The sequence below is a fragment of the Denticeps clupeoides genome, chromosome 16, assembly GCF_900700375.1.
Source record: "Denticeps clupeoides chromosome 16, fDenClu1.1, whole genome shotgun sequence".
Lineage (NCBI taxonomy): Eukaryota > Metazoa > Chordata > Actinopteri > Clupeiformes > Denticipitidae > Denticeps > Denticeps clupeoides.
This window is the reverse complement of record NC_041722.1, coordinates 10,865,503-10,892,753: the sequence shown is the minus strand read 5'-3', so window position 1 is coordinate 10,892,753 and position 27,251 is coordinate 10,865,503. Positions and strand designations below refer to the sequence as shown.

At 43.2% G+C, this 27,251-nt stretch overlaps 5 protein-coding genes and 1 long non-coding RNA gene across 10 annotated transcripts in view; 3 read left to right on the top strand and 3 right to left on the bottom strand.

Moving 5' to 3' along the window:
• Positions 1 to 9,557, bottom strand: part of hipk3b (homeodomain interacting protein kinase 3b) — a 32,684-nt gene extending 23,127 nt beyond the window's left edge. Inside the window, exons 1-2 of one of the 3 annotated variants that reach the window (XM_028956013.1) lie at positions 9,152 to 9,557; positions 1,764 to 3,030 (exon numbers count right to left, since the gene is read on the bottom strand). In XM_028956013.1, the coding sequence (XP_028811846.1) occupies positions 1,764 to 3,030; positions 9,152 to 9,227 (1,343 nt within the window). In that variant the 5' untranslated portion in view covers positions 9,228 to 9,557. Of the gene's footprint in view, positions 1 to 1,763; positions 3,031 to 5,579; positions 5,787 to 9,151 lie in introns of those variants that run through there. The other 2 variants (XM_028956014.1, XM_028956015.1) reach the window with 2 other exon arrangements.
• A 1,345-nt stretch (positions 9,558 to 10,902) lies between these two features.
• cln6a (CLN6 transmembrane ER protein a) lies at positions 10,903 to 13,727 on the top strand. The gene is made up of 7 exons (XM_028955854.1): positions 10,903 to 11,044; positions 12,061 to 12,154; positions 12,274 to 12,372; positions 12,686 to 12,874; positions 13,037 to 13,092; positions 13,204 to 13,326; positions 13,423 to 13,727. Exons 1-7 carry the CDS (start codon positions 10,995 to 10,997, stop codon positions 13,691 to 13,693), a joined length of 882 nt encoding a protein of 293 aa, XP_028811687.1. The 5' UTR covers positions 10,903 to 10,994; the 3' UTR covers positions 13,694 to 13,727.
• Positions 13,728 to 14,226: 499 nt separating this feature from the next.
• On the top strand, positions 14,227 to 15,983 carry calml4a (calmodulin-like 4a). The gene is made up of 6 exons (XM_028955855.1): positions 14,227 to 14,419; positions 14,511 to 14,541; positions 15,019 to 15,159; positions 15,277 to 15,465; positions 15,617 to 15,730; positions 15,866 to 15,983. Exons 1-5 carry the CDS (start codon positions 14,258 to 14,260, stop codon positions 15,712 to 15,714), a joined length of 621 nt encoding a protein of 206 aa, XP_028811688.1. The 5' UTR covers positions 14,227 to 14,257; the 3' UTR covers positions 15,715 to 15,730; positions 15,866 to 15,983.
• Positions 15,000 to 20,756, bottom strand: tex9 (testis expressed 9). The gene is made up of 12 exons (XM_028955853.1): positions 19,628 to 20,756; positions 19,392 to 19,519; positions 18,533 to 18,596; positions 18,178 to 18,257; positions 18,067 to 18,103; positions 17,872 to 17,945; positions 17,630 to 17,793; positions 17,466 to 17,548; positions 17,201 to 17,374; positions 16,501 to 16,635; positions 16,231 to 16,365; positions 15,000 to 16,146 (listed from the first exon to the last, which is right to left on the bottom strand). Exons 1-12 carry the CDS (start codon positions 19,652 to 19,654, stop codon positions 16,069 to 16,071), a joined length of 1,179 nt encoding a protein of 392 aa, XP_028811686.1. The 5' UTR covers positions 19,655 to 20,756; the 3' UTR covers positions 15,000 to 16,068.
• Positions 20,491 to 27,251, top strand: part of rfx7a (regulatory factor X7a) — a 25,562-nt gene continuing 18,801 nt past the window's right edge. For 2 of the 3 annotated variants that reach the window (XM_028955851.1, XM_028955850.1), the window contains exon 1: positions 20,491 to 20,945. In XM_028955851.1, coding sequence (XP_028811684.1) covers positions 20,824 to 20,945 — 122 coding nt within the window. In that variant the 5' untranslated portion in view covers positions 20,491 to 20,823. Of the gene's footprint in view, positions 20,946 to 26,034; positions 26,054 to 27,251 lie in introns of those variants that run through there. The other variant, XM_028955852.1, reaches the window with a different exon arrangement.
• LOC114765622 (uncharacterized) overlaps positions 24,426 to 27,251 on the bottom strand; it is a 6,411-nt gene continuing 3,585 nt past the window's right edge. Inside the window, exon 3 of the long non-coding RNA XR_003742691.1 lies at positions 24,426 to 26,006. This is a non-coding gene — a long non-coding RNA (uncharacterized LOC114765622). The remainder of the gene's footprint in view (positions 26,007 to 27,251) is intronic.

The window sequence follows — 27,251 nt, the reverse complement described above, 5'->3', positions numbered from 1 at the left end:
AGGAAACCATTTAAGGCCAAGAGCAGAATTCCACATTCAGAAATTCCTCTCTGTGACTCTCACGGTTCAAAAGAAGACACAGTGTTCAACCCACAAGACTGGCATGCCCTACCACAGAAAAGCTTGCAGGCACATGCAAAAAAAAAAAAAACACTGGTCCTGCTAAACAGTGCATGCATAAACTACATATTTTCTGGCCAATGTCAACGTGTTATCTAAAAGGCCCCAACAGGATGCATTATAACCAAATAACAGAACAAAGAAAACTAACAAAATGCAATGGCACTCAATCGAAAACAACAGTGCCTGATCCATTTACATGTCTGGCCTTTATCAGACGCCCTTATCAAGAGTGACTTACAACCAGGAGTTAGAGGGACAGTCCCCCTGGAGACACACAGGGTTAAGTGTCTTGCTCAGGGACACAATAGCAGTAAGTGGGGTTTGAACCGGTTACTGTGTTCAAATTAAGAGAACAGATAGACTGTTAAAACCTACACGTTCAGTCACAATGCTTGTTTGGAAATTTTGCCTATTTTACCTTTAAATGCTGGGCTACCTAAAAACAGGAATGCCACCAGCTATCTAACCGTATTTATGTTAAGTTTTCTTTTTAGTGTAGCTGAAATTGCATCAATATGTTGTATTGTTCAACACAGCACAACACATGATGAAATTCGTATTACATAACACACTAAATGTGTGTTAAGCTTAAGCAACAGTGCGTAACTACACAACATCTGTGAAATATGCATGATATGAAGTCACAGAATAATAATAAATTGCAATGCTATGTTAAATGTTTAATCTTTTCCTTCCTTTCATACTTGCAGTTTCAAACAACGCATACTGAAGCCTATTTGTAATATGAATTCCACAGATAATTCAAATATCCCAAATTCTTTAAAGCCTTGTTAAAATACTACTCAATATAAAACAACAATTTAATTTACATAAAGTTTATTGTATTATACTCTGCAACATTACACTGGACATGGTTCAACTGCATGACCACAAGCCTTAAGACCAGACTGAACCGATGTTATTCCTATTTAAGGTCGATGCTTTTCTGGTCGTCCTCCCATGGTGGGACCTCTCAGGAAGTGAGTAGAGCAGGTCTTAGGCCCCAGTAAACATTCTCAGCAGACTGAAGATTTCTCATGGAGGTAAAACCATAAACACTGAAGTGGGTCATTTGTTGGAGTTATGTAACCACTGATATTGCAGGCACTTTTCCTGAACTTGAGAACTGAGCAGCAGCACGCATGAAGCTGCCAAGGCTCATTCCTTTGGCGGCTTTTCCATTTGTCTGTCCCAAGGAACAAGGCCCCACTGTTACCATAAACATTGTGCGCCGTTCAACACGTAATAAGACAATTTCCAGGGTTGCAATGGGGTGTGTTAATGTCTCGCTGAGACACAAAGCTGAAATGGCTGTCATGTCTGTGTTAAGACAATGATGTTAACAGAGACACTGCCCAGCTCATACTACGAGCTATGGAATTTTTCAGCCCATTGTGCAAAGGCCTGTTTTCATAAAACAATTTCCTTTCTCATGCAGAAAGGACATGAGTTGTCCACCCCCTGCAAGGAACACTGTGAGGTCAAATTTTTGCTCGGGTCAGTGTATGGCCTCCCGAGAGGAAGTTGTCTTTTTTAACAATCAACTCTATGCCAAGATCTCCACAAGAAAGTGTATAAGACAACCTGATTCCTATAGTAACAGTAGTCAGTGGTCATGGAGGCGGCAGTGAGACACTCACCTGTAGTACCGTGACTGGAGGTACGTGGAGCAGACAGCTTTGGAGACATGGCTGGCCGAGCCAAAATCTATCACTTTCACACGGTACGGCTGGCGCACAGGGTCCACAAGCATGATGTTCTCCGGCTTAAGGTCCGCATGGATCAGCCCCATGGCCTTAAGCTTCTTCAGCGCTGTGGCAACCTGCTGCAGAATGGGCCGGATCACCTTCAGTGGCAGCGGGCTGAACTTGTTCTGCTTTAGGAAATCGTACAGGTTCTGCTCCAGCATCTCGAACACCAGGCATGTGTGGCTGCGGTGCTGGAAGCACTCGAAGGCCCGCACCAGATTGTGCTCATCTGCGTTCTCCCCACTCAAGCGGGCCAGGATGCCCACCTCGATCTGGCCCTGTCGTGCATAAGACGGGTGATTCTTTAGGATCTTGACCGCCACCACCTCATTTGTGCCCCGTTTCCAGCACTTGGCCACCTGGCCAAAAGTCCCCCGACCCAGGAAGTCTAAAACCTCATAGGTGTTCTTCATAGAGCACAACACCTCGTGCTGCACCAGCTGGTAGTCTCCATCCCCACCTCCGGCCCCAGCTGCCGGTTTTGGGGGCCCACCCCCAACCGCTGCCGGAACAGTCACCGCAGGGTTTCCCACATTCGTTTGTAACATCGCAGGCAACATGGACAGGTCCTCCACTATCTGCATGGCGCTCCCCAAATTCTCCAGCTCCTCGCTCTTACGTTTCAGACCGCATCGCTGGGAGCTGTCTGCCAAGCTCAAACGTCCACAGTCTTCCCCGTCTGCTTCGTCCTCTCCTTCGACCCCTCCTCCACCGCGGCCGCCGCCTCCTCCTCCTCCGGCCTCTCCTCCGTTACCTTCCCCTCTGCCCCGTCCGGCTCCCCCTGCAGCTCCACTGCTGCTGCCCCTCCCTCTGTCCTGTTGATCTGACCCCTTGCCCTTTAAGGGGACAGCCCTTTCCTGGGGCTGCACCGCTGTCGAGGCCTGGTCACGGCGCACGCCCCTCACAGCGACCGTCTGTAACGAAATGTCCTGCCCGCCTCGGGGTCTGGCGCCCGTCGCTTCTCTTGACTGAAATGAAGGCGCTAGTTTCGTCGGATGTGCAATGCCAAGGGTTCTACCATTCAAATAAGTCCGTGGGTATGCTCTCTCATGGTAAACACAGTTGCTGGGCTCGACTTTGAGTTTCTTCACACTGCAAAAGGCACTTGTCTGAGTTTGATAAACATGTGGTGGGTAGACCAAGACTTGTGAGGCCATACCTGTGAACAGAAAACAGAAGGGAAAAACACATTAATAAAACACATATATAAACTGCATATATAAGCGTATGCAACACCTGGCTTTGAGAATATCAACTAAATAAATAAAATATAAAGTGAATAAAGTGAAGTGATTGTTACATGTGATACACAGCAGCACAGCACACGATGCACACAGTGAAATTTGTCCTCTGCATTTAACCCATCACCCTGAGTGAGCAGTGGGCAGCCATGACAAGCGCCCAGGGAGCAGTGTGTGGGGACGGTGCTTTGCTCAGTGGCACCTCAGTGGTACCTTGGCGGATCGGGAATCGAACCGGCAACCTTCTGATTACAGGGCCGCTTCCTTAACCGCTAGGCCACCACTGCCCCAAATAAAGCATTGCAACATAATTCTGTTTTATATTATTATTCTCTTTTGCATAGAAGGCTGTTTAAAGAATTGGGAGTGGTATTGCAGTGCAACATGCAACTCTTAAAGAGCTTATATTCAGACTATGGACTGAATAAACAGAACAACATAACATTTACGAAGATGCACATTTAATGTCAAAAAAGTATTTTTGTCAAATTGAGCAACTGTCAAAAAGAAAATTCCATGTGCAGGTTATGATCTTGACTTGTATTAATCTTTTTTCTACTTTCCCAAACCTCAGAGGTAAAATATACTTTGACAATAAGTGAAAGCGAAATGATTGTCATTGTGATACACAGCACAGTGCACACAGTGAAATGTGTCCTCTGCTTTTAACCATCACCCATAGTGAGCAGTGGGCATCCATGACAGGCGCCCGGGAAGCAGTGTGTGGGGTTGATGCTTTGCTCAGTGGCAACTTGGCGGATCGGGATTCGAACCGGCAGCCTTCTGATTACGGGGTCACTTCCTTAACCACTAGGCCACCACTGCCCCAAATGCCAAACTGCCCCCTAGGCCACCACTGCCACTTGTTTACTTGAGCACTGGCTTTATCAGAAAGACACACCCTCTGGCCGTTATTATTGCTATGCACTGGTGTGGTTGCCGTTTTGTTCCTTTAGAAATATCTGGAAAAGTACTGGTCAAAATCAGTCCTTTTGGCGCATGACGTCTGGTAATGTTTGCTTGGCGGCTAAATAACCCAAACTATAATTTCTGCAACACCATGCTGGGCTGCTGCCCTATCTGAACTGTGCTTGCACGTTTTTCATTTTTGTGGAATGCTTTTTTTTTTCCCTTCGTGCTGCTGTACTTGAGTTGCCGTGCCCACAAAGTCGTAAACACTGCGGCTGAAAGGACGCAAAACAAGACGAACTCGGTGAACTTGCACAGACGTTTTCATCGCTCGGCGGTCACACCGGCCTGCCTGATCTTTGGAAACATATAAAAAGCAAGAACATGATGTGACTCCAGGCAGGTCCCTTGGGTCCAACTGCCTTCTGCGATACAATATGAACAGTGTATGCACCTCAATGTCCTGCATGTCTTTGTTGGTTCAATATGTGCATTCATGGGTTTCTAAGCGACCAGCATTTTAAAGTGAGAGTTACCAGGAGAAGGGAAAGTGCACCAAACCGGACCCACAGCATCTGCTGTGCACGCCAGCCACTCTCAAATTACAAGCCTGCCAGCATCTCCACCCCAACACATAAACATTAAAATAACAAAAGACATTAGAAAGCCATGGCCTGTCAGGGAGATGAAAATGGGTAAAAAGGGCAGATGAGTCCTGTCTCTTCGCATTTTGTCTCTGAGGACGTTGGCACACTAACCTTACCGATGACTGCCCATGTGCCCTGCGCAAACAGCCGACCTAGTTCCTTTCTTCTGGAGCGCACCCAGTGACATCAAAGCACTAAGGCCTCGCTGGCTCTTCCACTTTAATCAACAGGAGTATTCAGGAGGACAGATTTAGAAGCTTTGCATGCCTCGTACAGGGCCGAGTCTGAGCTCCAAACAAATCCGACAGTATAAAGCAGGTCGAGCCAAAGCGATGGTGGACCCGAGCAAAATAACTCTCCTGTTATCACTGCTGACGTTCACTAGATGTTAATTACAACTTGTAGGCAAATGTTCTACATGTGAAAGTTAATACAAGCCCAACGCTTTTATTCTTCTTACTTCTTTACATCACGCAACTGAATCTATTTTGCAGAATCTCCCTGAATCATTTTTAGAACTTGCTTGTTCTAACTTTCTTCCTATTCTTACCTTTTGTTCATTTTAGTAAATTCAGGCATCGTTCAGAAGCATCTGGCTGTAACGGAGACGTGCTGAAATCAGCCATCTTGGTTGCTCCTTTGAAGAGCTTTGATTTCACGAATTGCATGGTGTTGTACTGCAGTCTACTGCAGTCCGTTTATGTCATCAAGTTTCACTTTGGACTCCTGCACTGCTTTTTTTTTTTTTTTTAAACAGTCAGGTACCTGGAATTACGCATCGGTGGTGGAAATTTCTCAGTTGATGCTACCACTCCTGCACTATTCTGTCTACCACATGCACTGGATATGCACATCAAAGCACTGGAGAACACAGGCGCAGATGTTACAAGTATCAATATTTGAAACAGTACCATAGAAAAGCACTTTGGAGAGGACCACTGCACACCTTCTATTCCATGTTTCTCGTTTAGCTGCAGATATCTCATGTTTCCTATGTTGCTGCGCTACTAAGTAAAAAGAAAAAAAAAAAACGTCAGGCCTTTCGTTCCCCTCTACGTTATACAACCAAGACTGTAATCAGCTCATCAGAGCTTGCTGAGACATGGTCTATAATTTACAGAAACCCAGCAAGTTATGATGAGCTGACGTGTAGTCAAAAAAAAAAAAAAAACCAATAACAGGAAAGTTCATATTACAGTCACCAGTAACGTCTATCTTCTATGTCTATCTTACATAACATGGGTCATCTTTCCTAAATCTGAAAGGAGACCACATTGAATTTTGGTGCATTACATAATTATTATATGATTGGAGTTTTGAATTTCACTACAATAATAAAGTAGCTGTATAGTCTGTACTCATCATAAGCAGGAAATGGGCATGCTTCATTCTAAACAACTTTTTACTCATTTCAACAGCTCCCAGCCCTCTGTAACTGCTTATGACCCTTCACCTCAAAAAAAAAAAGATCAAGGGAGGATAAACAATTGACCTAAATCTCCAAAATAACAGCCTAATTGCTGATTAGTAGAAAAAGAACCCCTGCTTCCTTCAGCTTATGTCTGACAGAAGTTATCCCAGCCAGTGAGAGGGAGGCTGGGACTATTCCTGGGTAGATATCCTCTCAAATGGGCTTAGTCTAGATCGAGATGAGTGAGTCGGCATCGCTTCAATGATCTGGGAGTTCTATACAATGTGTTTATGGCTGAAAATGTCAGAATTATGACACATTTCCTAAGGCTCTACCTGCACATTTAAGTAAATAAAACACAAATAAAACCGCTGGTCAGGCAATGCAAATATTTGTCCCCGTGGTGAAGTGAATGGTCAGACCCTTCAGCAGTAAACACAGGAAAAACAGGAAGTGGCTTTAATTTGGTTGACGAAAAAAAAAAAGTTTCTAGACTTGATGCTCAGGAAATAGCCCTAAAAGTACAATTCAACCAGAAATTACCACTCTTGTTCAACAAGACTGGCACAACATTACCTAGTGTTGCTCAAACATGTTTCTTAAATGTCCCCTATTATACATGTTCTTTTCTTTTATATCGGTCTTAGCATTCCCCTCATACTGTATCTGGAGTCTCTTTCCGAAATTCAGCTTTGGTGCAGAATTACAGCAACTTTAATGAAATTTCCCCAGGACGCGCCATTTAGGTGTCTGCAGCTTTAAATGCCAATAAGGAGGAGACAAGGAGGATAGTGTTCTATAGAAGTGCATGGACATTCACAGAAATTATGTCATCAACACTTTCTGTTTTACGCAAAATAGGAATTTGTGTTTGCATTTTTCCAGGAAAAAATCCAATATATGAGCATGTTTGGAAGCCATGACGGTTGGTGGAGATAATGTTTTAGACGTGGGGTGGGAAATTCTCTGGGTGGACAAAACATGACAAAGGGGAGGTAACCTTTCCCCTTATGACAACATAAGGGGAGACATGCCAGATCAGACTGGGCTGCTGCTCTCAGAATGGCCAAAGCATTCTTTACATCTATCACCATTTTGAGCCAATGCAGGACCACAGACAGGCTGGGGGAACTCGTATTAATGTAAATAATCTCACAAAGTGAAATTTTCACAATTGGGGACCTTTAAACCTGTTTAATTGAGCTGTTTCCCCCCCGTTATTCACCGCTGAGGCGGTTTAAGACCAGCCCTTAACTTTTTAGCCGCCAGCAAGACAAGACAAAGCAGCACATAATGGGGCTCTGGAGCTCAGGCCAAACGGCATCACATGCAGCCAGAAATATTTGCCTTGTGAGTCTGGTATATACCAAGAGAATAACAGCAACGAAGCCATGAATTAAGTTCCAAATTCTACAGAACAGGACAGGCTTTATGGAGGAAGCGGGGAGACAAGAGTTCAGCAGAATAGGCTGACCGAGGCGTATATTGAAGAGTGAAGGGCAATTAAGGCTAAACAAGGGGGTAAACAAAAGCTGCTGCCTCACAACGTCTCCCACACAGAGGCCTATGTGACTGTAAAATATTTGCACAGTATCAGTATAGCAAACAAAGAAATGTTTTTTCTTGAAAACTATTTAAATGAGCGGAAGTTTGACTTTGAACCCTAGAGGAATTTATCTGAGCGTGAAGGGTGAACGGTTGAAAGATCAGAATGCACATAGACGCACAGATATTTTGCGAGTCTTGGGGTAAAACCGTTGGATTTAAACATGTGAAAACATATAAATAATAAAACCAGCGTGTCGGGTTGTCGTCTATAAATAAAACATCAGCTGCGCTTAGATCCTCCAACGGACTAAATATAGTCTCGCATATTAACCATGCAGTGGTGCCACCAGCACCAACATCGGCATATGTTCCACGCTCCATCCACCAGAAAGCGGTAATAAAGCCTGCATTACAGATCTGGCAAACACGACACTACAATTCTCCCAAATAACCGAGGAGGGGTGAACTGAGTAAAAAAAATAAAACGAAACGTGGGAGTTTCGGTTTAAATAAATATATATATATATATATATATATATATATATATATATAGAGAGAGAGAGAGAGAGAGAGAGAGAGAGAGAGAGAGAGAGAGAGAGAGAGAGAGAGAGAGAGATAGATAGATAGATAGATAGATAGATAGATAGATAGATAGATAGATAGTCTGGTGTTTCCCAGAAACAGAGTTTCCTCGTCGCAGCGACCACAGAGCTTCACTTTGTCCCACTGCACGCCTGCAACTTCGAAAAAGGAAGCGAGCGCTGTGGGGAAAACACACACACACACACACACACACACACACACACACACACACACACACACAACCAGAGGCGTTTTCTTAACGTCAAATCGTCCTTAAAACAACGTTTCTCACGGAAACCCACAAACTTAACTTCAAACCAACGTGACCCGTCGATTTTATCGATCGCGTCCAACAACAACAACAAAAAAAAACTCCTAGACCTTTGTCCCCGACGACAGTGAATATTTTTCTTTTTTTTTTTTTACCCCATACTTCCGTAGGTGCGGGTTAACAAGCGAAATTTAAATCCACACGTAGTTCGCCGTTTAACTTGGTTTAACTAACTATGCCTCTGGTTAATAGTTACGTGTTTTTTCCACGCGGCCGCGATGGGGTGCTGAAACGCATCCGCGTTTCTTCCGGGGCCGTCGCGGCGAGACCAGGCGTGTTTCTCGACGCTTCTACCGTGTAATTTACCCTCCTTTGCCGTCGTGTTTTTTTGGAAACGTCGACCACGTTTTCTCGACGGAAATAATAAAAAAAAACGTGCTCGGTGGTGTATTTTTCTTTACGAAAAGTGTCATTCCCGCATTAAAAGTGCACACACGTTAATTAATAAAACCTATTCGAGTTTTGTACTTTTACGCGTCTATTTTACGCGTTTCTCCGGCTAAACATTAGCACAGCCGCGCCAGCAGCTCGGTTCTTTTCCCCCGTCGGCGACTCCCGGCCCCTTCGGCCAGGCGACAAGTGCGACCCCGACGGAAGCATCGGCGTCTTACCTTCATGTAGAGTAAGTGATGGCAGAAAGCAGGGCTCCTCCGGACATGCTATGGAGTTAAAAGCCGCCCATACCATGAACAGTCCGCCTGCCGCCGCTGCTGCTGCGCCGCTGCCATCTTGTCCTGGCCGACAGGAGAGAGGAGCTCGGGCTCGACACCGCCGCCGCCGCCGCCGTCTCCCGCATTTTGGCCCAAAAAAAAAAAGTATATATCTGTATATGACGAAAAAAAAGTGGAGTTCGGGGGCGAATTAGAACGGCATGCGGGTTTCGGCGCGGTCCGGGACCCTTCCACGTCTTCCCTGCGGCCGGGGGGGGCAGCGGAGCTCGTTTTCTGGAGGGTGGTGGTGGGGGTTCTCCGTTCTGTCAGCGACGAGCGCGGCGCGGCCGCGTCGGACGCGCCTGTAACGCGAGACGCGTCGACGCGCGGCCAGGCCGGAGCAGTCGAGTGTCGAGGGGAGCGCGAACACCGGTCAGAAAACGCAGATAAAAAAAAAACACAACTTAACAGATGTTAATACATGTGTGTAATTACACTGTAATACAGGAAACCTTGAACTGTGCCCCTAATATTTTTTTAAACAGTTGTTCTACTGTTCTATCACTGTGTATTTTAATGTTACACGCGCTTGTAAGTGATAAAAAGAACTGATTTCTTGCATCAGGAGTCCACGGATGACCCCCCAGCTGCTATTGTTTTTAAAGCAGAGCTCTTTGTTTGAAAAAAAAAAACACATTTACAGACGTCCTGGCGCGGGGTCGACAACCTTTAACACCACGCTGCCAGCACATGGCTGTTACTTGCCAGAAATGGGAAAGCAAGGGCTGCTTTTGCTGCCAAGGGTGGGACTGGCTGTCAAATAAAGGAGCAATACTGAGCAATATATTATCTGCATGCTTTTCCAAATGTGAGAGGACTCCTCTGTTACCAAACCATGTCTCCATGGCAGTATTAAATGATGAGCCGCTGGAAAAACCTTCTTCAGAAGTAGATTACAGAGGGTGATTAATTATGTCGGTAATCTCTGATTACGTACCAGTCATCCGTTTTTATTTTTAGCCTTCCGTACCCAAGTGAGGAGGTATAATGATAGCCAGCACTTTACAACGTGCATAAATCATTTTATACTTCACTACATCTGCTTCACAGCCTGCAGCGGAACGAAGCGTTAGTTTTTCTCCACTCGAGACGGGCCGTTTATCGGTAGAAGGCGCTTCCACGCGTGTTTGGAATGCGCACCTGTCGTGAGGAGTCACTGGTGGTCGCAGATCCACGCAGGACGTGCAGGGTTGGTCGGCTCTGGGATCGATTGAGACGCCTGTTCCCTTTCTCTGTGGTTCGCCCTCTGCTGTTAACACAGTGCATTTCCATCAAGTCTGTATTCGGAATAGAAGCGAATACAGTAGAATTTTTCGATTGGATGAGGATTAATAAATTCAATAAAATAATATTATGGTGCCTTTAGTTTGTTAATCAGGGCAGAGAAAATCATTAACCACACATATACAACAGTAACCGGTAAAAGCTATTAATTTAATTGAATATTTATTATAGACTAAATACGGTCAGACAACTTATGCATATAAGTGACTCAAATAAATTGCTTACATGTATTTATTCCATTATTAATATTTTAATCTATTTTTGTAATCTATCTATTTTCAGCATTTAGTAATTTCGGGAACTGCTACAAGAATTAAGGTGAAACTTTTATTTTGAAAGGGGCGCCTTCGGCTGACAACCCGGAAGTAAATAAGGAGAACAGGCGGCTTGTTTTGGGGCTGATAAATTACTTATAACTTCCCACGCTGTTTACGTCGTTTAAAAGACGGAATTTCCCACGATGCGGAGGCGGCCGGTGCCTGCCGCCCAGAAACCCGCACCAGATGTCAGGTTTGCACAACGCGTCGTTTTTTTTAGTGCCGTGCACTCCAGGAAGTCCGGTTTGGTCGTGTGGAGTCGAGGTCGTTTTGAATCGCGTTACTGTTTCGCCCTGACGGAGAGATCAGCGCTTGCATTAACGCAGGATGTTTATTTCCCTTTTAACCTCCTCTTACACGCCATCTTAAGCGCAATGAGGCTGTAAACAACATGGGGTTGTGCTGTTCTTTTGTGCAATAACTCACTCATTGACTCTTAACTTTTTAACTCTTACATAATGTGCAATGTCTTAGCCATTACTACAAACTTACTTCTGTGCTTATTTGTAATTTTTTTTATACTCACAAATGTATGTCTGTCTCTCTGTACACTTGTTGTATGTCTTGTACACACAGTACAGGCCAATAGTTTGGACACACCTTCTCATTCAATGTGTTTTCTTTATTTTCATGACCATTTACGTTGGTAGATTCTCACTGAAGGTGTCAAAACTACGAATAAACACATGTGGAGTTATGTACTTAACAAAAAGTGGAGACCTGGCCTCCACAGTCACCGGACCTGAACCCAATCCAGATGGTTTGGGGTGAGCTGGACCGCAGAGTGAAGGCAAAGGGACCAACAAGTGCTAAACACCTCTGGGAACTCCTTCAAGACTGTCGGTAAACCATTTCAGGTGACGACCTCTTGAAGCTCATCGAGAGAATCGAGACCAAAGGGTGGCTATTTTGAAGAAACTAGAATATAAAACATGTTTTCAATTATTTCACCTTTTTTTGTTAAGTACATAACGCCACATGTGTTCATTCATAGTTTTGATGCCTTCAGTGAGAATCTACCAGCGTAAATGGTCATGAAAATAAAGAAAACACATTGAATGAGATGGCGTGCCCAAACATTTGGCCTGTACTGTACATTGTATGTCTTCCCCTCTGTGCAGTTGTAGCTTAAGCAATTTCCTTAGGGATTTAATAAAGCTTTCTTACTGTGATTCTGAATCACATCCCTGTATCTCTCTGTGTTTGTAGGTCCGGTGTGGGGAAGACCGAGTTCCACACGGATCTGTGGTTCTATTTCACAGTTCAGAACTGGATTCTGGACTTTGGCAGGCCCATAGCAATGGTATGAACGTTCCGTTAGACGTGTATATACATCTAGACTGTGTGATGCTGTGATAAGTGCCACGTCAGGTATTTATGAATGATTTCTTCCGAACATGTGCTCTCCTAAACGCTCCCCAGATCGTGTTTCCTCTGGAGTGGTTTCCCTTGAACAAGCCCAGTGCTGGGGACTACTTTCACATGGCTTACAATGTCATAACACCCTTTCTGCTGCTAAAGGTACTATATCACTATATTATTCTTAATACATGAGATAGATGGGATGTTACATTTACGTTTACGGAATGTGGCAGACGCTTTTATCCAGAGTGACTTTTGTATAAGTCATTTAAAATAAAATTAGAATCTCTCGATTGGTTTACCTGGAACCGATCTGTAATTACCATTATCTTAGTAACTCAGAATCCAACCTTTTCCCCCGTCAAATACACGCAAGAGCCCTTTTTAAACTAAATATGTTACAGCAGGCTGGTAAACGAATGCGCGTCGTGTAACCACTGCACCCCTCTTTTTTTTTTTTTTTTGTTGCCAGCTGATTGAGCGCAGTCCCAGGACTTTACCTCGCTCTGTGGTGTACCTCAGTATTGTCACTTTCGTCATGGGTGCCAGTATGCATCTGGTGGGCGACTCCATCAATCACCGCCTAATCCTGAGTGGATACCAGTTACATTTGTCTGTCCGAGAAAATCCCATCATCAAAGACCTGAAACCTGCCTCTCTGGTACAGCCTCACGTCCGGACGTTCCGTAATATTCAGTGATACTGTGGATCCTAATTATATATTTATTAGCAAATAAACAGTTAAGTGAAATGTTGTTATAAGAAATGGACTGCAGCTTGCAAATAACAATTCCGGGGCTAATAAGTTTCGTCTCGTTTTCAGATTGAATCCTTTGAGCTGCTTTACTATTATGATGAACATCTTGGTCATTCGATGTGGTGAGTACGGCCTCAAGAGTTTTTACAGATGCCGTTAAGTAATTATTACAATATATTAAGCACTGTGCTTTGTGGCATCTTCTTTTGACGTGTTGTTCTGAATTCTGTTAGGTACGTTCCCTTTTTTTTCATCCTCTTTGTATATTTCACTGGATGCTTTACACCTGGGAAGGAAAAGAGGAAGCTGCCTATCTCTGCGTGGCTACTACTGGGACCGAGTGCACTTTACTACTGGCAAGCATTGTTGCTGTGGTACTAAATTTATAATATATGTGACATAAGTGCTTTTTTTTAGTGATTTTTTTTTTTTTTTTTTATAATGTTTTCTAGGTATTTGGTGACTGAAGGCCAAATTTTCCTCCTTTACCTCATTACATTCATTGCCATGGTTGCCATGGTGATTCAGCAGAGACAAAAAGGCCAGGTCATGGACAGTAATGGACTTTTCCTCCTTTATACTTTAATTGCAACTCTGTGTTTGGTGGTTGTTTGGGTGTTGTACCTGTGGAATGATGAGGTTTTGAGGAAGAAGTACCCCGGGATAATCTACGTCCCAGAGCCGTGGTCCTATTACACCTTATACATCCGAGACAGTCATTAGATAATAATAAAACAGATCAGTATTACCCCAGATCAAAAAAAGTGGCTCAGATCTTGTATTGACGAATTAAGATGAAAAGAAAAAAGAAATATGAGATGCAATGGTGCTAATTGTTAAACAAACAAGCAGTGTTAAGTTTGAGGTACGCTTCAGAAACAATTGCAGTGTTGTTGTATTCTATTGTATTGTACCGTCCCCCCAGAATTTTCATGTGTAAATGAGATGACGTATTAACAAGGCCGTTAAAATATCATACTGTTGTTATAAGAATTCATATCAGTATTAATATTCACAATTTTCCATTACTTAAATCCCATTTCTGTATGTGTCTGTTACGTTTTTTTTACTATTTCTGCATTTTAAAACACATGCAAATCTCACTAACCCTGTAGAGAAATCATGTCTTGTACATTACATTTTCTGTTTTTTCATTCTTGTTAAGTCTGTAAATTAAATGAGAATCTACAAGCTTAGTTAGTCCTGGTTTGTGCATTCATGGTTTTTATAATTTAAAGAAGTTTTGTTTCGCTGGACATTGTCTGCCCAGACAGGTAGACTTGGCACATGCTATCAGGTTGCCCTGTTTCCACAGCAACGTGGCGTGGTGTCAGTTACGCTCGTCCTCTTGCACTGCTGGACTTTAGAACCACCACAGGCGTAGGGGCTATTAAGTTGAGGAAGGGAGTGACATTACAGAAAGTCGCTGACACAAATCCCTTCAACATGGTGAGTTGAAAGCCCCTCTGGACGGTTTTTCTCTCATTTTGTCACTTTAGTCTAGATTTATACAGGTTTATCGTCTTGTGTTTTTCCACAGGCTAAGTTTCTGTCACAAAATCAAATTGATGGTAAGATGTTTCTAATAACGTTTCAAAGTTATACAGATCTAATAACATTTTGCATTTAAAGTTATAATAAAGGTGTAGGTGGGTCTTTAGAAAAACCAGGTTTGTGAACCACAATGATGTACGTGGACTCTAGTGACTGTTGTCAAGATATGAAGAGTAATAAATAATAAAATTGTTAAATAATAAAAGAAAAAAAAAATCTTACACTCGAATGAATATTGAATGTCTAACAGATACTCTGGGACACCTTTACAGTACTGAACATGCTAAGCTTTGTCAATAAATATAATAATATAGACTGTTATTATTTAATATTTAATTGGTGTCCTCAACTGATGCAGTTTTTCCAAAAGCATTAGTGAAGTATACAAAATACCACTCACGCATGTTTACAATACTTCCATTCATGGTTAGGATGCTGTTTATCTCATTAATAGACATTTTAAAAAATAATAACAATTTTTTTGTCCTCTGCAGAATTTAAAGAGTGCTTTTCACTGTATGATAAGAAGCGCAAAGGGAAGATTGAGGCCAAGGACCTGATTACTGTGATGAGATGTTTAGGGACAAGCCCGACCTTTAGTGAGATCGACCGACATCTACAGGTTCACAAAATAGGTACACTGAGGACATTTCAATTAATTACACATTTTCAATTACACATTTAATGTGTAATTTGTTTCCATAGGAGTTACAGATGTACTTTTTTTGTTGTTTTGTTTTTTGGTTCTTTAGATAAAAAGGGAGAGGTGGACTTTTCCACATTTCTTACCATGATGCATAGACAGATGCAGCAAGAAGACCCAAAGGCAGAGATCCTAGAGGCCATGCGCATGACAGACAAGCAGAAGAAAGGCTACATTCTCGCCTCTGAGCTGAGGGCTAAGCTTACAGGATTGGGGGAAAAACTGACTAATGAAGAAGGTAATTGTTTCTGTGATTCTGAAAACATCTGTCTTCTATTCACATTTATATTTGATTTTGTTTTGTGTGCATCTGTCTTCATGTGAACCTCATATGTACATTATAGCTGTTGTCTACCTGCAAATGTGTCTTATTATTTAATATATTGCAGTGGACGATCTGTTCAGCGAAGCCAACGTTGGTCCTGATGGCCGTGTACACTATGAAGAGTTCACTAGAATGGTGACCCTTCCCCCAGTTGACTACTAAGAGAGACAGAAGGCTGGTGATGAACAATGAACACATCCACATATCTAATATCAGACTATTTTGAATGTATGAAAACCAAGACTGTATAAATGTATCCAAACGACCTTTATGTTCTTTATTGAAAATGGCATATTTCTATTTCTACCACTAGATGGCGGGCCCACTTCACTCTGCACTCTCTGCGTACCACGCACATAAATGCCTGTATAAGTTGCAAAAAACAGATGTATATTTTTAACAGAAATAAAAATCTATGTGGTACATGCCTACAAAATCGCTTATTCTACCTCCCTACAGTGACAGGAATATCAGCTTCAGTTCAGTGGAAAATAATAATAACAGAAATGATCACATTTAAAATTTTCCCCAGTCCAGAGCTTTTACGAATTCTTCTTCTGTAAAGGACAACATCTTGGCTGCCTCGAAATGCATCTTTCAAATGGAGGAATAATGATATTAGAAAACAATGACCATAATAAATTTCACATTTTTCATTTTTTCGTATTTTGAACCTACCTTCTGACGTTTTAATATGTCGATTAGCTTCAGTTGTTTGTTAAATCCTGCTATCAGTTCAGCCTTTTGTTTTTCAAGCTTCTTGTTTTCAGCTTGTAATATTTCAATTTTCTGGTGTTCTTGGCTTGCAGACTCCTTGTTTTAATGGAATATAGGTCAGTTGCACAGATTTCACAAAGTATCACAAACCTCTAAAAAATAAAAAGCCTTTCAGAGCTCAGAATTTTAGCAAGGGCCCTGGCACACGGAAATCCATTCGAGGCACCTCACCTTATTATTCTGCTTGATTTTATTTAGCTGAGTCTTGTATTTTTCTGCTTCCTCCAGTGCTCTGTTCAGCCGGACCTCCGTGGCACTGTGATTGATTGCTGCCTGTTTTTGTGCCCGCTTTAGTTCCTCTATTTCCTGGGTTTAAAGAAAAATTAAGTAAAGCATTCAGAGTGTGATATGCAAACATACACACACAGGTGGGTGGCCTAGCGGCTAAGGAACCAGACTCGTAACTGTACTATTTCGGGTTCAAACCCCAAAATGTCAAAGTGCCGCTCAGGTCAGTGGTGGCCCACAGGGGCCTAGCGGTTAAGGAAGCGGCCCCCTAACCAGAAGGTTGCCGGTTCGAATCCCGATCCGCCATGGTGCCACTGAGCAAAGCACCATCCCCACACACTGCTACCCGGGTGCCTGTCATGGCTGCCCACTGCTCACTCAGGGTGATGGGTTAAATGCAGAGGACAAATTTCACTGTGTGCACTGTATCACATGTGACAATCACCTCACAGGTCACACACACTGCTCCCTGGGTGCAATAATTAATCATTCAGAATGAAGACAGAATTACAGAAATCCTTGGGCATTAAAGGGAAGGTGGGAAACGAAAGGTGCACAGACGATTCAGATAATTCCTGCTGAGAACTGAGAGTTTGAAGGAGGCTGGTTTGGGGTGCGGTGTTGCGCTCTCCTGCTCACTTACTTTCTGCAGTGCCGTTACTTGATGCTGTAGCCCATCACATCTCCTGTTGGCCTCCTCCACGACGGCTCTGTGCTTCTCAATCTGGCTTTGCTGGATGTTTGTTGTCCTCTGTAGTCTGCTTCGGTCCTCCTCGGCATCCTTCAACTTGTTGCTGAAAGAGCTGCTTTCATTGTCCTGTTAAGAAAAAACAACATTAAACTGAAAAAAAATCACTTAATCTCAACATTACTAACACGTTTCATTAGGTTTTTGTTTTTTATTTCACCTTCTTATTGCATTCATGCGACAGCCTGTCTAACTCCTCCTGCATCACTCTCAGTTTTGCCTTTAAAAAGCGAATCTGAGCCTCTGAGGAATTACAGAAATGAAATAATTCAGAACTGCAATTTAGGATGGCGGACGACAAAGAAAAGCAATCGCTGAGCCTACCTGAGCCCATTCTGTCCCCAGCACTGGGCATGACGTCGTCCCGGAGTTCTGGACTGACCCCATCGTCCAACCTCGCCTCAATGTCACTGATTGTTTTTTCCAGTGAGAAATCGGCCTCAACGATGGCAACATCCTCAGCTACAGTGCCACCCGCTTTCTTTTTCCTGTGGAGCAGCACCATACGCTCACAGCCTTGAAAACGTTTCTGTCGAAGAGTTTCATGCAACTATAGAAAACCTTACTGTGGCTTTATTCCATTCCTGGACTGTTGTCTGCTTGGCAATGTGTTTTTGCTAGAATCTTTCTTTGCTGACCGCTGCATTCATGGAAAAAATAAGCAGACAAACAATAAAAATAATGCAGACAGATATATTATTTGGATTCAATAATTCCACGTTTATAGAACGTGCTCTTTAAAAAAATATGGATATGGGTACCTTTCCCCCTTCTGAAACTGTCACTGATTGTGCATTCCTGTTAAAGAAAAAAACATTCTTACCACAAAATAAAAAAAAAAGGAATCATAACTTTGCTAAGTGAGTGATTACCTGGAATCCTCATAGTCCCCCTCAAGTTCCACATCAAGATGAGATGGCAATGGCTTGGTCAATACTTTATTCTGTCCTCTCTGTGATAAAAAAAAAAAAAAAAAAAAAAACAGATAATGAACTTGTTTATCAGACGCCCTTATCCAGAGCGACATACAACCAGTAGTTAGAGGGACAGTCCCCCTGGAGACACTCAGGGTAAAGTGTCTTGCTCAGGGACACAATGGTAGCAAGTGGGATTAGAATCACTGACTTTGTGGACTTCTGGTTCATAGGCGATTGTCCTTCCCACTAGGCTACTGGCACCCCCTGAGGCTGTAAGGTCAAAAAAAAATTTTTTTTAAATAATTCTTACCATGACTTCCTCTGCTTGCCTTACAATTTCTGCGGTTCTCGCCTCCAGCTCTGCATTCATACGCCTAGAAAAAATTGTTCAACTTTTCAGTATTTGTAAATACAATGTTAGTATCAATCAACCATTTCAGAATATAATGAACTATGCTGGACACAAGTGCAGTGAAATATTTCTGCAATGTACCGAGTCTGTGTATTAGTCCATTTCTGTAAACTTTTCGCTTTTCAAATTGCTTTATTATGTTTTTGTCTGAAGAGGTTCAGCTTTATACAGTACAGGCCAAAGGTTTGGACACACCTTTTCATTCAATGTGTTTTCTTTATTTTCATGACCATTTACATTGGTAGATTCTCACTGAAGGCATCAAAACTATGAATGAACACATGTGGAGTTATGTACTTAACAAAAAGTGGAGACCTGGCCTCCACAGTCACCGGACCTGAACCCAATCGAGATGGTTTGGGGTGAGCTGGACCGCAGAGTGAAGGCAAAGGGGCCAACAAGTGCTAAACACCTCTGGGAACTCCTTCAAGACTGTTGGAGAACCATTTCAGGTGACGACCTCTTGAAGCTCATCGAGAGAATGCCAAGAGTGTGCAAAGCAGTAATCAGAGCAAAGAAACTAGAATATAAAACATGTTTTCACTTATTTCAGTTATTTTTTTGTTAAGTACATAACACGTGTTCATTCATAGTTTTGATGTGGGAATCTACCAATGTAAATGGTCATGAAAATAAAGAAAACACGTTGAATGTAAAATGAAAAGAGATGGAGACCTTGCTTGCGTGGTTAGAGCTGACTATATAAATCTTCACATGGCTCGCAAAAAGAACAGAAATTGGCTGCATGCACACATACTTGTATTCTTGCTCCTTTGCGAATATGTCCATCATCGGCGTTTCTTTTTGCGGCGCGGAGACCGGTCGTTTGCCAGCTTTTGCGAGTCCCGGTGGCCTTGCGGTGCGCGCCGAACAACTCTCCTTCCTCTGCCGGTGGCGGGAACAAAGGTTAATATGGCGTTTCGCCAAATTTGACCAATTATTATTACACGTAGAAGCATTTAACACGAAACACAACACAACACGGCGGCCCACCTGGACCGAAGCGCGACTCTCTGCCATGTTCGCCGGGGTCTGCGTGCTGCAAAGCGTCGCGGTGGCATGGCGACGGTCACCCACCACTTCCGGCGACCGTCCGGCTACGACGCGTCACACTCAACACGCCAGGGCTCGTTTCCAATGTAACGTTGAATGGATTTGACTCGAAATGCATACCGACGGCGTCATTATGTTAGAAAGAATGTTCATACGTGTTTAATTGTTGCGTTTTAGTTTTAAAAGAGAGATCTGGCATCCCTCGACCCCGAGCTACCATGAGACACTGGAGGCGCGTGTTTTTCTGCCTCTGATGTCTAGTGCGCATGCGCCGCTCAGGTGGCTCACTGATTCGGATCTTTCGTCTCAGCTCGCCTTGAAGATTCGGATCTTTCGGAGCCGAAAGGAGTTCCTGGTTAAATTGTGTCGGGGCTGTTCACGTAAAGGTTGCATTCAAACACTATCGTAGTTTTACTGTCGAGAATATAAAACACAAACATAAAATGGTCAGCCATTGATGCCTCCGATACTCAACCAATCTTAATACGGCCAATCGCGTTGCTTTTCTGATAATTTCAACTGTTTTCAGCTGTACCAAGATCGTTGAAAGGGGCTTTCTGAGAGAAATCAAGACTACATGTTTCTGATACTGGGCTTCCGTATAAATGTGTCCAGCCACATCCAGTTCCATTCATTTGCGGCCATTTCCAGCTAGAGTGTCCGGGGAGGCCTTCGATCAAAGTTACGTCATTTCTAACGCGCGACACGCGGCAATGATCTGCACGTAAATACCGCAATCGCGAAAACGAATCGTTCGTAACGAGTCGGCCGCGCTCGCGTCAGAGAACGACTCGTCCCGAAGGAGTCGTTCGTGGGGCGGGCGACTCGGCAGCGGAGCAGACAGCGCTGTCCGTCCGTCTGTTTGGCTGCTGCGCGCCCCACGTGAAGCGTGTTTTTCCTGCTCGCGACCTGCGCTTTTGTTTTGCCACGCACGATCGCCGGAAAATGTGACTTCGCGGTCGGATCCCCGTGGCAACGCGTTACCGCTTCAGCCGTCGGAACCTGCACTCGGGCGGGTCCGTGATGTGCCGTGGCCGGGGGATAGCTCCCTTCCCGCGGTCCACGCCGAGGCCTGCTCACTAGAACCGCCCCCCCCCCACCCAACCACCTCTCCCTCCCTTCCGAACATCATCGCCATGGCCGATGATCAACAGCTCTCGCAGCCTTCGTCTGGACCGGGTCTCCTGCCGTCCCTGGTCCCGGGGCTACAGGGGACCGAGGCAAGTGCGCTGCAGCTCAAAATCAAGAGCTCCATCTGGTAAGAGCATCTCGGCGTGAGCGGCACCCCACTTCCCGCGGCTAGATAACCGGCGACCCGCTGGACTAGCCGGCGTGCGGGACAGGGGGTCGGGGGTCCTGTTGTTTTTTTTTTTTTTTTAGGGTGCGGGGGGGGGTGAAGGCATGCTGAGCGCCGGAACGCCAGTCACGCCTCGCTCCGTGCGCGCGTTTCGTCCATTACGATTCGCGTGCAGTTTTTTGGTGTTTTATGTTTATTGTTATTTCATTTTTTTTTTGCACGTTTCGTGCAGGTCTGGAAGCGGCGGTGGAAAAAAAAAAAACGCTGACGCGCGTATTTTTGACCCCCCCCCCCCCCCTCTCTCTCTCTCTCCCTCCCTCCCTCTCTCCCCCCCCCCACACCAACCTTGTTTTTACAAGTGTGGACGCGCCGCTCCGCCGTGGGCGCGACCAATTCATGAGCGTGTAAATCGGCCGTGCTTTTTTAATATCGCGCCGTCCCGTCGTGGCGGCACCAACTTCCTTTCTCTCTTTCTCAAAGGCCGTGGACTTGTTTCGTTGCGCCAAATTCATTAAAGGTCTCTGATCCGTTGTATTTTGTACAGTATTTTTTTGCTGTTATAAATAACGTGACTCCCTCGGGTATCGGTTGTCATTATGATTTGTTTTTTTTTTTTACATTAAAATGTAATGCATTTTGTTTTTGGAACCATAAGGCCTGATGTATGTCTATAAAGAAAAGTTGTATTAGTCATTGCATGCATAACGTGGCAAAATAAATCCGCAAAAGTTGGTCAACGACGAACTGAGAACGAGTGTCCTTCGCTACCACAACTAAATTGGCAGAAATGATTTTAATGCAATAGAAACCAATTCCCATCAGAATAATATTATTTACCACGAAGTCTGGTGTGGATAGTCTGCCCTAAGTGGGAACCATTCTCAACTATGAAGTGAGACTTTTTTTGTGTGTGTGTGTGGTATTTTATTTTTCATTTTTTGCACGTTCCCCATTTTCCTGTGTGCATTGTTTACTCCGTGCATCATGACTGTTGGCACCGTGACACACCCACTCTACTTATGAAATATGTACACATGCATATGGCTGTGCAGAAGTGGCCTAATTGTGAATGTATGGGGTCTTAGTGCGGTTCCGATTTGGTGCATTATGGTGATCAGCATATTCAGGGGGGATTTATGGCCCCACTTTTTTTTGTAATTTAGCGCCAAGGGAATTTCTGTTGCCAAATCACAACGCAGAATCCTTCTCCCTGTCCGGCTCCTGCCAAAAGTCCCCCTACTGGCTGAGAAGGGGACTATGGCACCATACGACTACATGTATTGAGATGAATAAGATCTATTTTTCGAAATTCCTCTTATCGTCCTTGGAACCATGTAATAACTATGTCATGTATTTATAGCTATATAATAGCTATGTCATGTATTTATTTTTTTTAATTTCTTAGTTTATTGTTTGTTACACCCCAATACAAGTACAAATGCATTAGATTATTACAGTTATTGTTCATTTGTTTTACAGTCATATAGGTTTTACTAATATTTTGACATGGTAAAGTGTTAAAATGGAGGACCTTGTGTGCTTAACCCTTGGTTTAGTGCAACTAAAGGTTACCGGGACTTGAACGATAACTGATACCCGTGATCTACATTTGAAGAGCTGCCACACATGTTGCTGCTCTGTGGAAAAGAGCAGTCTCTGGCATGCCAGTTTGTCTGTATGACGCTATCAGAGAGGTCAGTTTCTTGGAAGGAGTGTCTGATATTAAAATTAGGGCTGTGCGACATGGCATCAAATTAATATTGCGATATAAATTGAACCATAGATGGTAAGCGGTATATAGTGCGGTATATAAATTTACTATAGATAAGTAAATTTAAACTGTTGTATGTTACTGTTGAAAGGGTAACATGTGTCCATAGCAAAGGCACTTCAGCAGGAAGTTGTATAATAAACCTTTTACAGATACATCAGCAAATAGCATAACCGTATACAAGATAAAACAATATCTGGGCAATTTTACTCTGGACAATAAGGCCAGTGAAGTACCAGGTATGCTTGTTCATATTTTATCATGCAGTCCCTCCAGGATTCCATTTACATTTATAGCATTTATCAAACGGTCTTATCCAGAGCGACTTTCAATCAGTAGTTACAGGGACAGTCCCCCCCTGGAGACACTCCAGGAGAGAGGGAGACAGGGTTAAGTGTCTTGCTCAGGGACACAATGGTAGTAAGTGGGATTCGAACCTGGGTCTTCTGGTTCATAGGCGAGTGTGTTACCCACTAGGCTACTACCACCCATGATTCCAAGATTTTACTATGTGATTTGGGCACCAAACAGGCTGGGTGTCAGTGCCCAGTTGGTAAGGTGCCTGCGGTGGTACGGATTGGGCAAAACACGCACGCTACACTTAGTAAACCTGGAAGTGTGCAGCCACTGGCGGATTACTGACCGACTGAAACCTTGTTTTATTTTATTTACTGTGTCTGCAGTATTTTAAAAAGCTTTAAACTCTAGATTTAAGGATTACTAGTCATTTTTTTATTATATTTAAGGCCTTATTTCTTTGGACTTTTTAAGGATCCGTAGAAGGTGGTTTTGCACAGATGACGCGACTTTGTCATGACGCGAGGAGCGAATATTTCAGCGGTAGGCCGGTAAAATCTAAATCTCTCCCTTTGGGGAAATTTATATTGCATACTGTATATACTATTTATATCACATAGCCCTAATTAAAATCTATCCAACAGTAAATTTCAAGCAGACTTTGTTCTGGAAGTTTGTATGTATTACTGAACATTGCTACGCTCTTGACGGTGAAAGACCTGGAGTAGTTATGTAGTGGGCTTACCGAAAAGTGTGGAAAATGGATGAAATATTGGGCGTGAGTGAAATCCCAGAACAACTGGGATGCTCATCTTCAAAGAGAATATGAAACGAATTCCACCACTGGCAGGCCCTTTGTTTTCCAATGTCTGCATTTTTTTCCTGTATTGTACTGTGCTGATATTACCCTAATTGTGACATGAGCTGTTGCAGTCTCGTATTTAAAATAATTTCAGCATTACACAAATATATGGAGTTTATTTTCAAAATTCTGCAATAAATACCACATTATTCACAAATATAATTCTTGATCCAGCCACAAATGTAACAAGATTCACAAATATAATTTATAACTTACAAATATATGTAACACCATTCACAGATGATGATGATGATGATTATGATGATAAGCTCCATACTGCTGTTGCCACAAGTACCAGCGAAAAGGCCAGCAACCCGACCGTACATATACACAAACTTCACATAGGGGGCAGAGAGGTCACAAACACACATATACACACACACACACACACAATATAAAAATTCTAAATACAGGTTTATCAGTTTATGAGTAAATGTAACTGCACTGACATTTGTGCATTACATCATTTTTTGAGTCAAGAAATGCATTTGTGAGTGGTGTTAAATGTATTTGTAAGTCATAAACTATATTTGTGAATCTTGTTAAATTTGTTGCTGAATCAAGAAATAGAGTTGTGAATGGTGTGATATTTATTGGTGAATTTTGAAACAACATTCAAATGTAGTAAGCAACAGGTAATTTGAACATTCTTTCATGCATATAGCTTTTCATTTATACCCCTAACTAGTAATAATAGTAATGACTAATTAATTATTATTACTTTTTTTATTACTAATTATCAGAGGATTGTCTGTTTACAGAAATTAGTGCTGTAAGAATCGTGGTGGCTTATATGGTTGTAGTGCTTGAAGTGGGTCCTCTTATACATTCAAATTATTTTGTTTTATTTCAGGGAGTTTTTCGGATGTAAAAGCAAAAAGTATATCTTCCCATGCATCTTTGGATCCTTTTAGACTTGTTTTTCTTAAAGAATGGAAGTAAAAGTTTGCAGACTTTTACAGTTTTCTGAAAATGTTGCCTAAACAGTTATTTACAGTTAAAGTATATGGACGTAAAGGTTTAACAATGCATGTAACATTTAAATTGTCTGTTGTGGACCATGCAGAGGCTCTAGTCTTATGTTAATAATTGAGAGATTTTTCTTTGAAACTGCTGGATCTGTCTGTTCTCATTGGACCAAAAATGAATGTCATCCTGTCTACACGGACAGTACCAGATGTGTCACTGGAGTGTGTTGCCAGACTGAGGACGTTTGAGGGCAGCCAGGGAAAGATCTGATATATTTTAAGATGTGTGTCTCGTCGAAAAGCTGGATGCATTGTAGGGAGTGGCAGATCTTTGCTGGAGATGATTCATGCACCGCTGTGTCGTTTGTCTGGGAATGAATCAGGGTTTGAGACCGTAAGACCGTGTACCTGCAGTAAGGACGGTACCCAGCGGAGGGTCAGCCCCAGGAAGGTGGCAGCTTAGTCGAAGGCAAGTGCGGACGTAAATGTGCTGCATCACCCAGTGGCTTGAGTTTATGCCTTTTGATGGGTACAGCAAAAACCACTTAGCACACACTGTGACCTCAGAGAGCCTCCATCAGGCCCCAAACCCTTATCTAGACCTGAAGAATCGACGGGCACAGAAATTCCCCTCTGGTCCCTTCTCATTTTTTTATAGTATTTGAATGAAGAAAGTCACTAGGTTTTATTTTATTGAAAATATTTTCCAGTTCTTTTATTTATTTATTTTATTTTAAGCATTGTTGGGTTTTTAAAGGAAGCTGGGATTGTCTATAATGGACATGTCACCACCTACCATCCTGCATGAGAATTTCGCGGTCTCGGTAACAGAGAAGCGTAGGAGGTTAAAAGGTTCAGCGCCGTGGGGGTGCAGCGCAGCGAGTTCAACAAGGCTGTCTGTCTGTTTACGTTACAGAACGGAGAGAGGGACAGGAAGGGAGGGAGGGTCAAGCGAGTGTCTCATCTCCCCTCGTTCCAGCGTCTGGTGTCTTGCATGTTGTGTCCCAGCTCCGATCCGGCCAGTGCTGAAGCATCGTTGTTCCGGAGGCGGGCAGCGCCATGCCTTCATGCCCACCGCTCTGCTGTTGTTTACATCCTGCGATGAACAGTGGAGGAGTGGCCAGCTGGAAGATGGGGGAGGGGAGCCTACTGAGTGACAGGCGGGATAAAAGTCGGTTCAGCCGCCTGTGGAAATCAGGCCACTTTAAAATGCGTCGTTATAAATTTCGGCAGATCTGCCATAACTGCTCAGCTTTTCATGAAAATTCATTTAATTCATTTACACTTATCATGCTACAAGGCACAAAATAGTTCATTTGTTTCCTAAATGTAATTTTATCATCGCCAGATTGCATTACTCATGTTTGATTTTCCGCCAGTTTGGCATCTCCTCATATACACTAACATTTATATTTAAAAAAATGTCAGAGATACAGCGATCACACCGCTAAATGCACTGCTTCAGGGTAATCGTTGGAGAGTGGGTATTATATTCTTTAGAGGTAAATGGCGCCTTGACACGCCTTTCATGAAGAGATTGGATACGCAGCATGTTGAGAGTATGATATGATCCCTGTATACATTGTCTGCTTCAACGTTACGTTGGAATGCATTAATGTTTTGTGAGGAAGGGGGTTGTTTTGGTTCAGAAAAAATGCCAAATTGCTTGGCATTGCCTGGTTAAAGTACTGGATGTCCTTGCCCCCAACTCCTTCAGCACCATTGCAGCTTGTGTGGCTCCTGCCAACTTGGGTTATTGCCTGGTGTGGTGATTAAAAGCTTAATTCGTTAAGTAATGCCCAATCAGGTGTCTACTGAATGTGGCCTGAAATGGAGATGTAATTGCCGAGGGATGTTTAGAACCCAAGTGACGTGTGGTGAAGCCTGCTGGGAGACTTTCCACTCAGCAACAGCGGCTTAATGGGGCTCACCATTCGCTACCTAACTCTGTCTTACCTAGAGACAGCTTAATTAATGTAACCTGCCCTGGGCCCTGCTTGCCAGCAGTATTCAAGGCCTTAATCTCACCTAGTGACAAACCATGGCCATTTCTTCTATTCTTACCGAAACTCTCATAGAGACAGTTGGCTTAATCACCAATCATGTGATTAAGCTAGTAAAAGTTTGCCTAAATGTAGCACCTAGTGATACGATCCTGACTGTTAGGACCCTATTTTGAGTAGAAGCAGAAAAAACTGATTTCACGTAATGGGCTTATCCAAGTCCAAGCGTGTCTGGGCGGTAGTAGCCTAGTGGGTAACACACTCGCCTATGAACCAGAAGCCCCAGGTTCACATCCCACTTACTACCATTGTGACACTTAATCCTGAGTGTCTCCAGGGGGAACGTCCCTGTAACTACTGATTGTA

What these genes read in the sequence shown, in the direction of transcription:
- calml4a (XM_028955855.1), top strand. Translation starts at nt 14,258, where the DNA reads ATGCTATCAGGTTGCCCTGTTTCCACAGCAACGTGGCGTGGTGTCAGT. An exon ending in ACACAAATCCCTTCAACATG is followed by an intron (nt 14,420 to 14,510) that starts GTGAGTTGAAAG and finishes GTTTTTCCACAG; the next exon opens with GCTAAGTTTCTGTCACAAAA. An exon ending in AAAACTGACTAATGAAGAAG is followed by an intron (nt 15,466 to 15,616) that starts GTAATTGTTTCT and finishes AATATATTGCAG; the next exon opens with TGGACGATCTGTTCAGCGAA.
- tex9 (XM_028955853.1), bottom strand. Translation starts at nt 19,654, where the DNA reads ATGGCAGAGAGTCGCGCTTCGGTCCAG. An exon ending in TGGGGACAGAATGGGCTCAG is followed by an intron (nt 17,549 to 17,629) that starts GTAGGCTCAGCG and finishes GTAATTCCTCAG; the next exon opens with AGGCTCAGATTCGCTTTTTA. An exon ending in AAGTAACGGCACTGCAGAAA is followed by an intron (nt 16,636 to 17,200) that starts GTAAGTGAGCAG and finishes CTTTAAACCCAG; the next exon opens with GAAATAGAGGAACTAAAGCG.
- cln6a (XM_028955854.1), top strand. Translation starts at nt 10,995, where the DNA reads ATGCGGAGGCGGCCGGTGCCTGCCGCCCAGAAACCCGCACCAGATGTC. An exon ending in CATCTTGGTCATTCGATGTG is followed by an intron (nt 13,093 to 13,203) that starts GTGAGTACGGCC and finishes GAATTCTGTTAG; the next exon opens with GTACGTTCCCTTTTTTTTCA. An exon ending in CCGAGTGCACTTTACTACTG is followed by an intron (nt 13,327 to 13,422) that starts GCAAGCATTGTT and finishes AATGTTTTCTAG; the next exon opens with GTATTTGGTGACTGAAGGCC.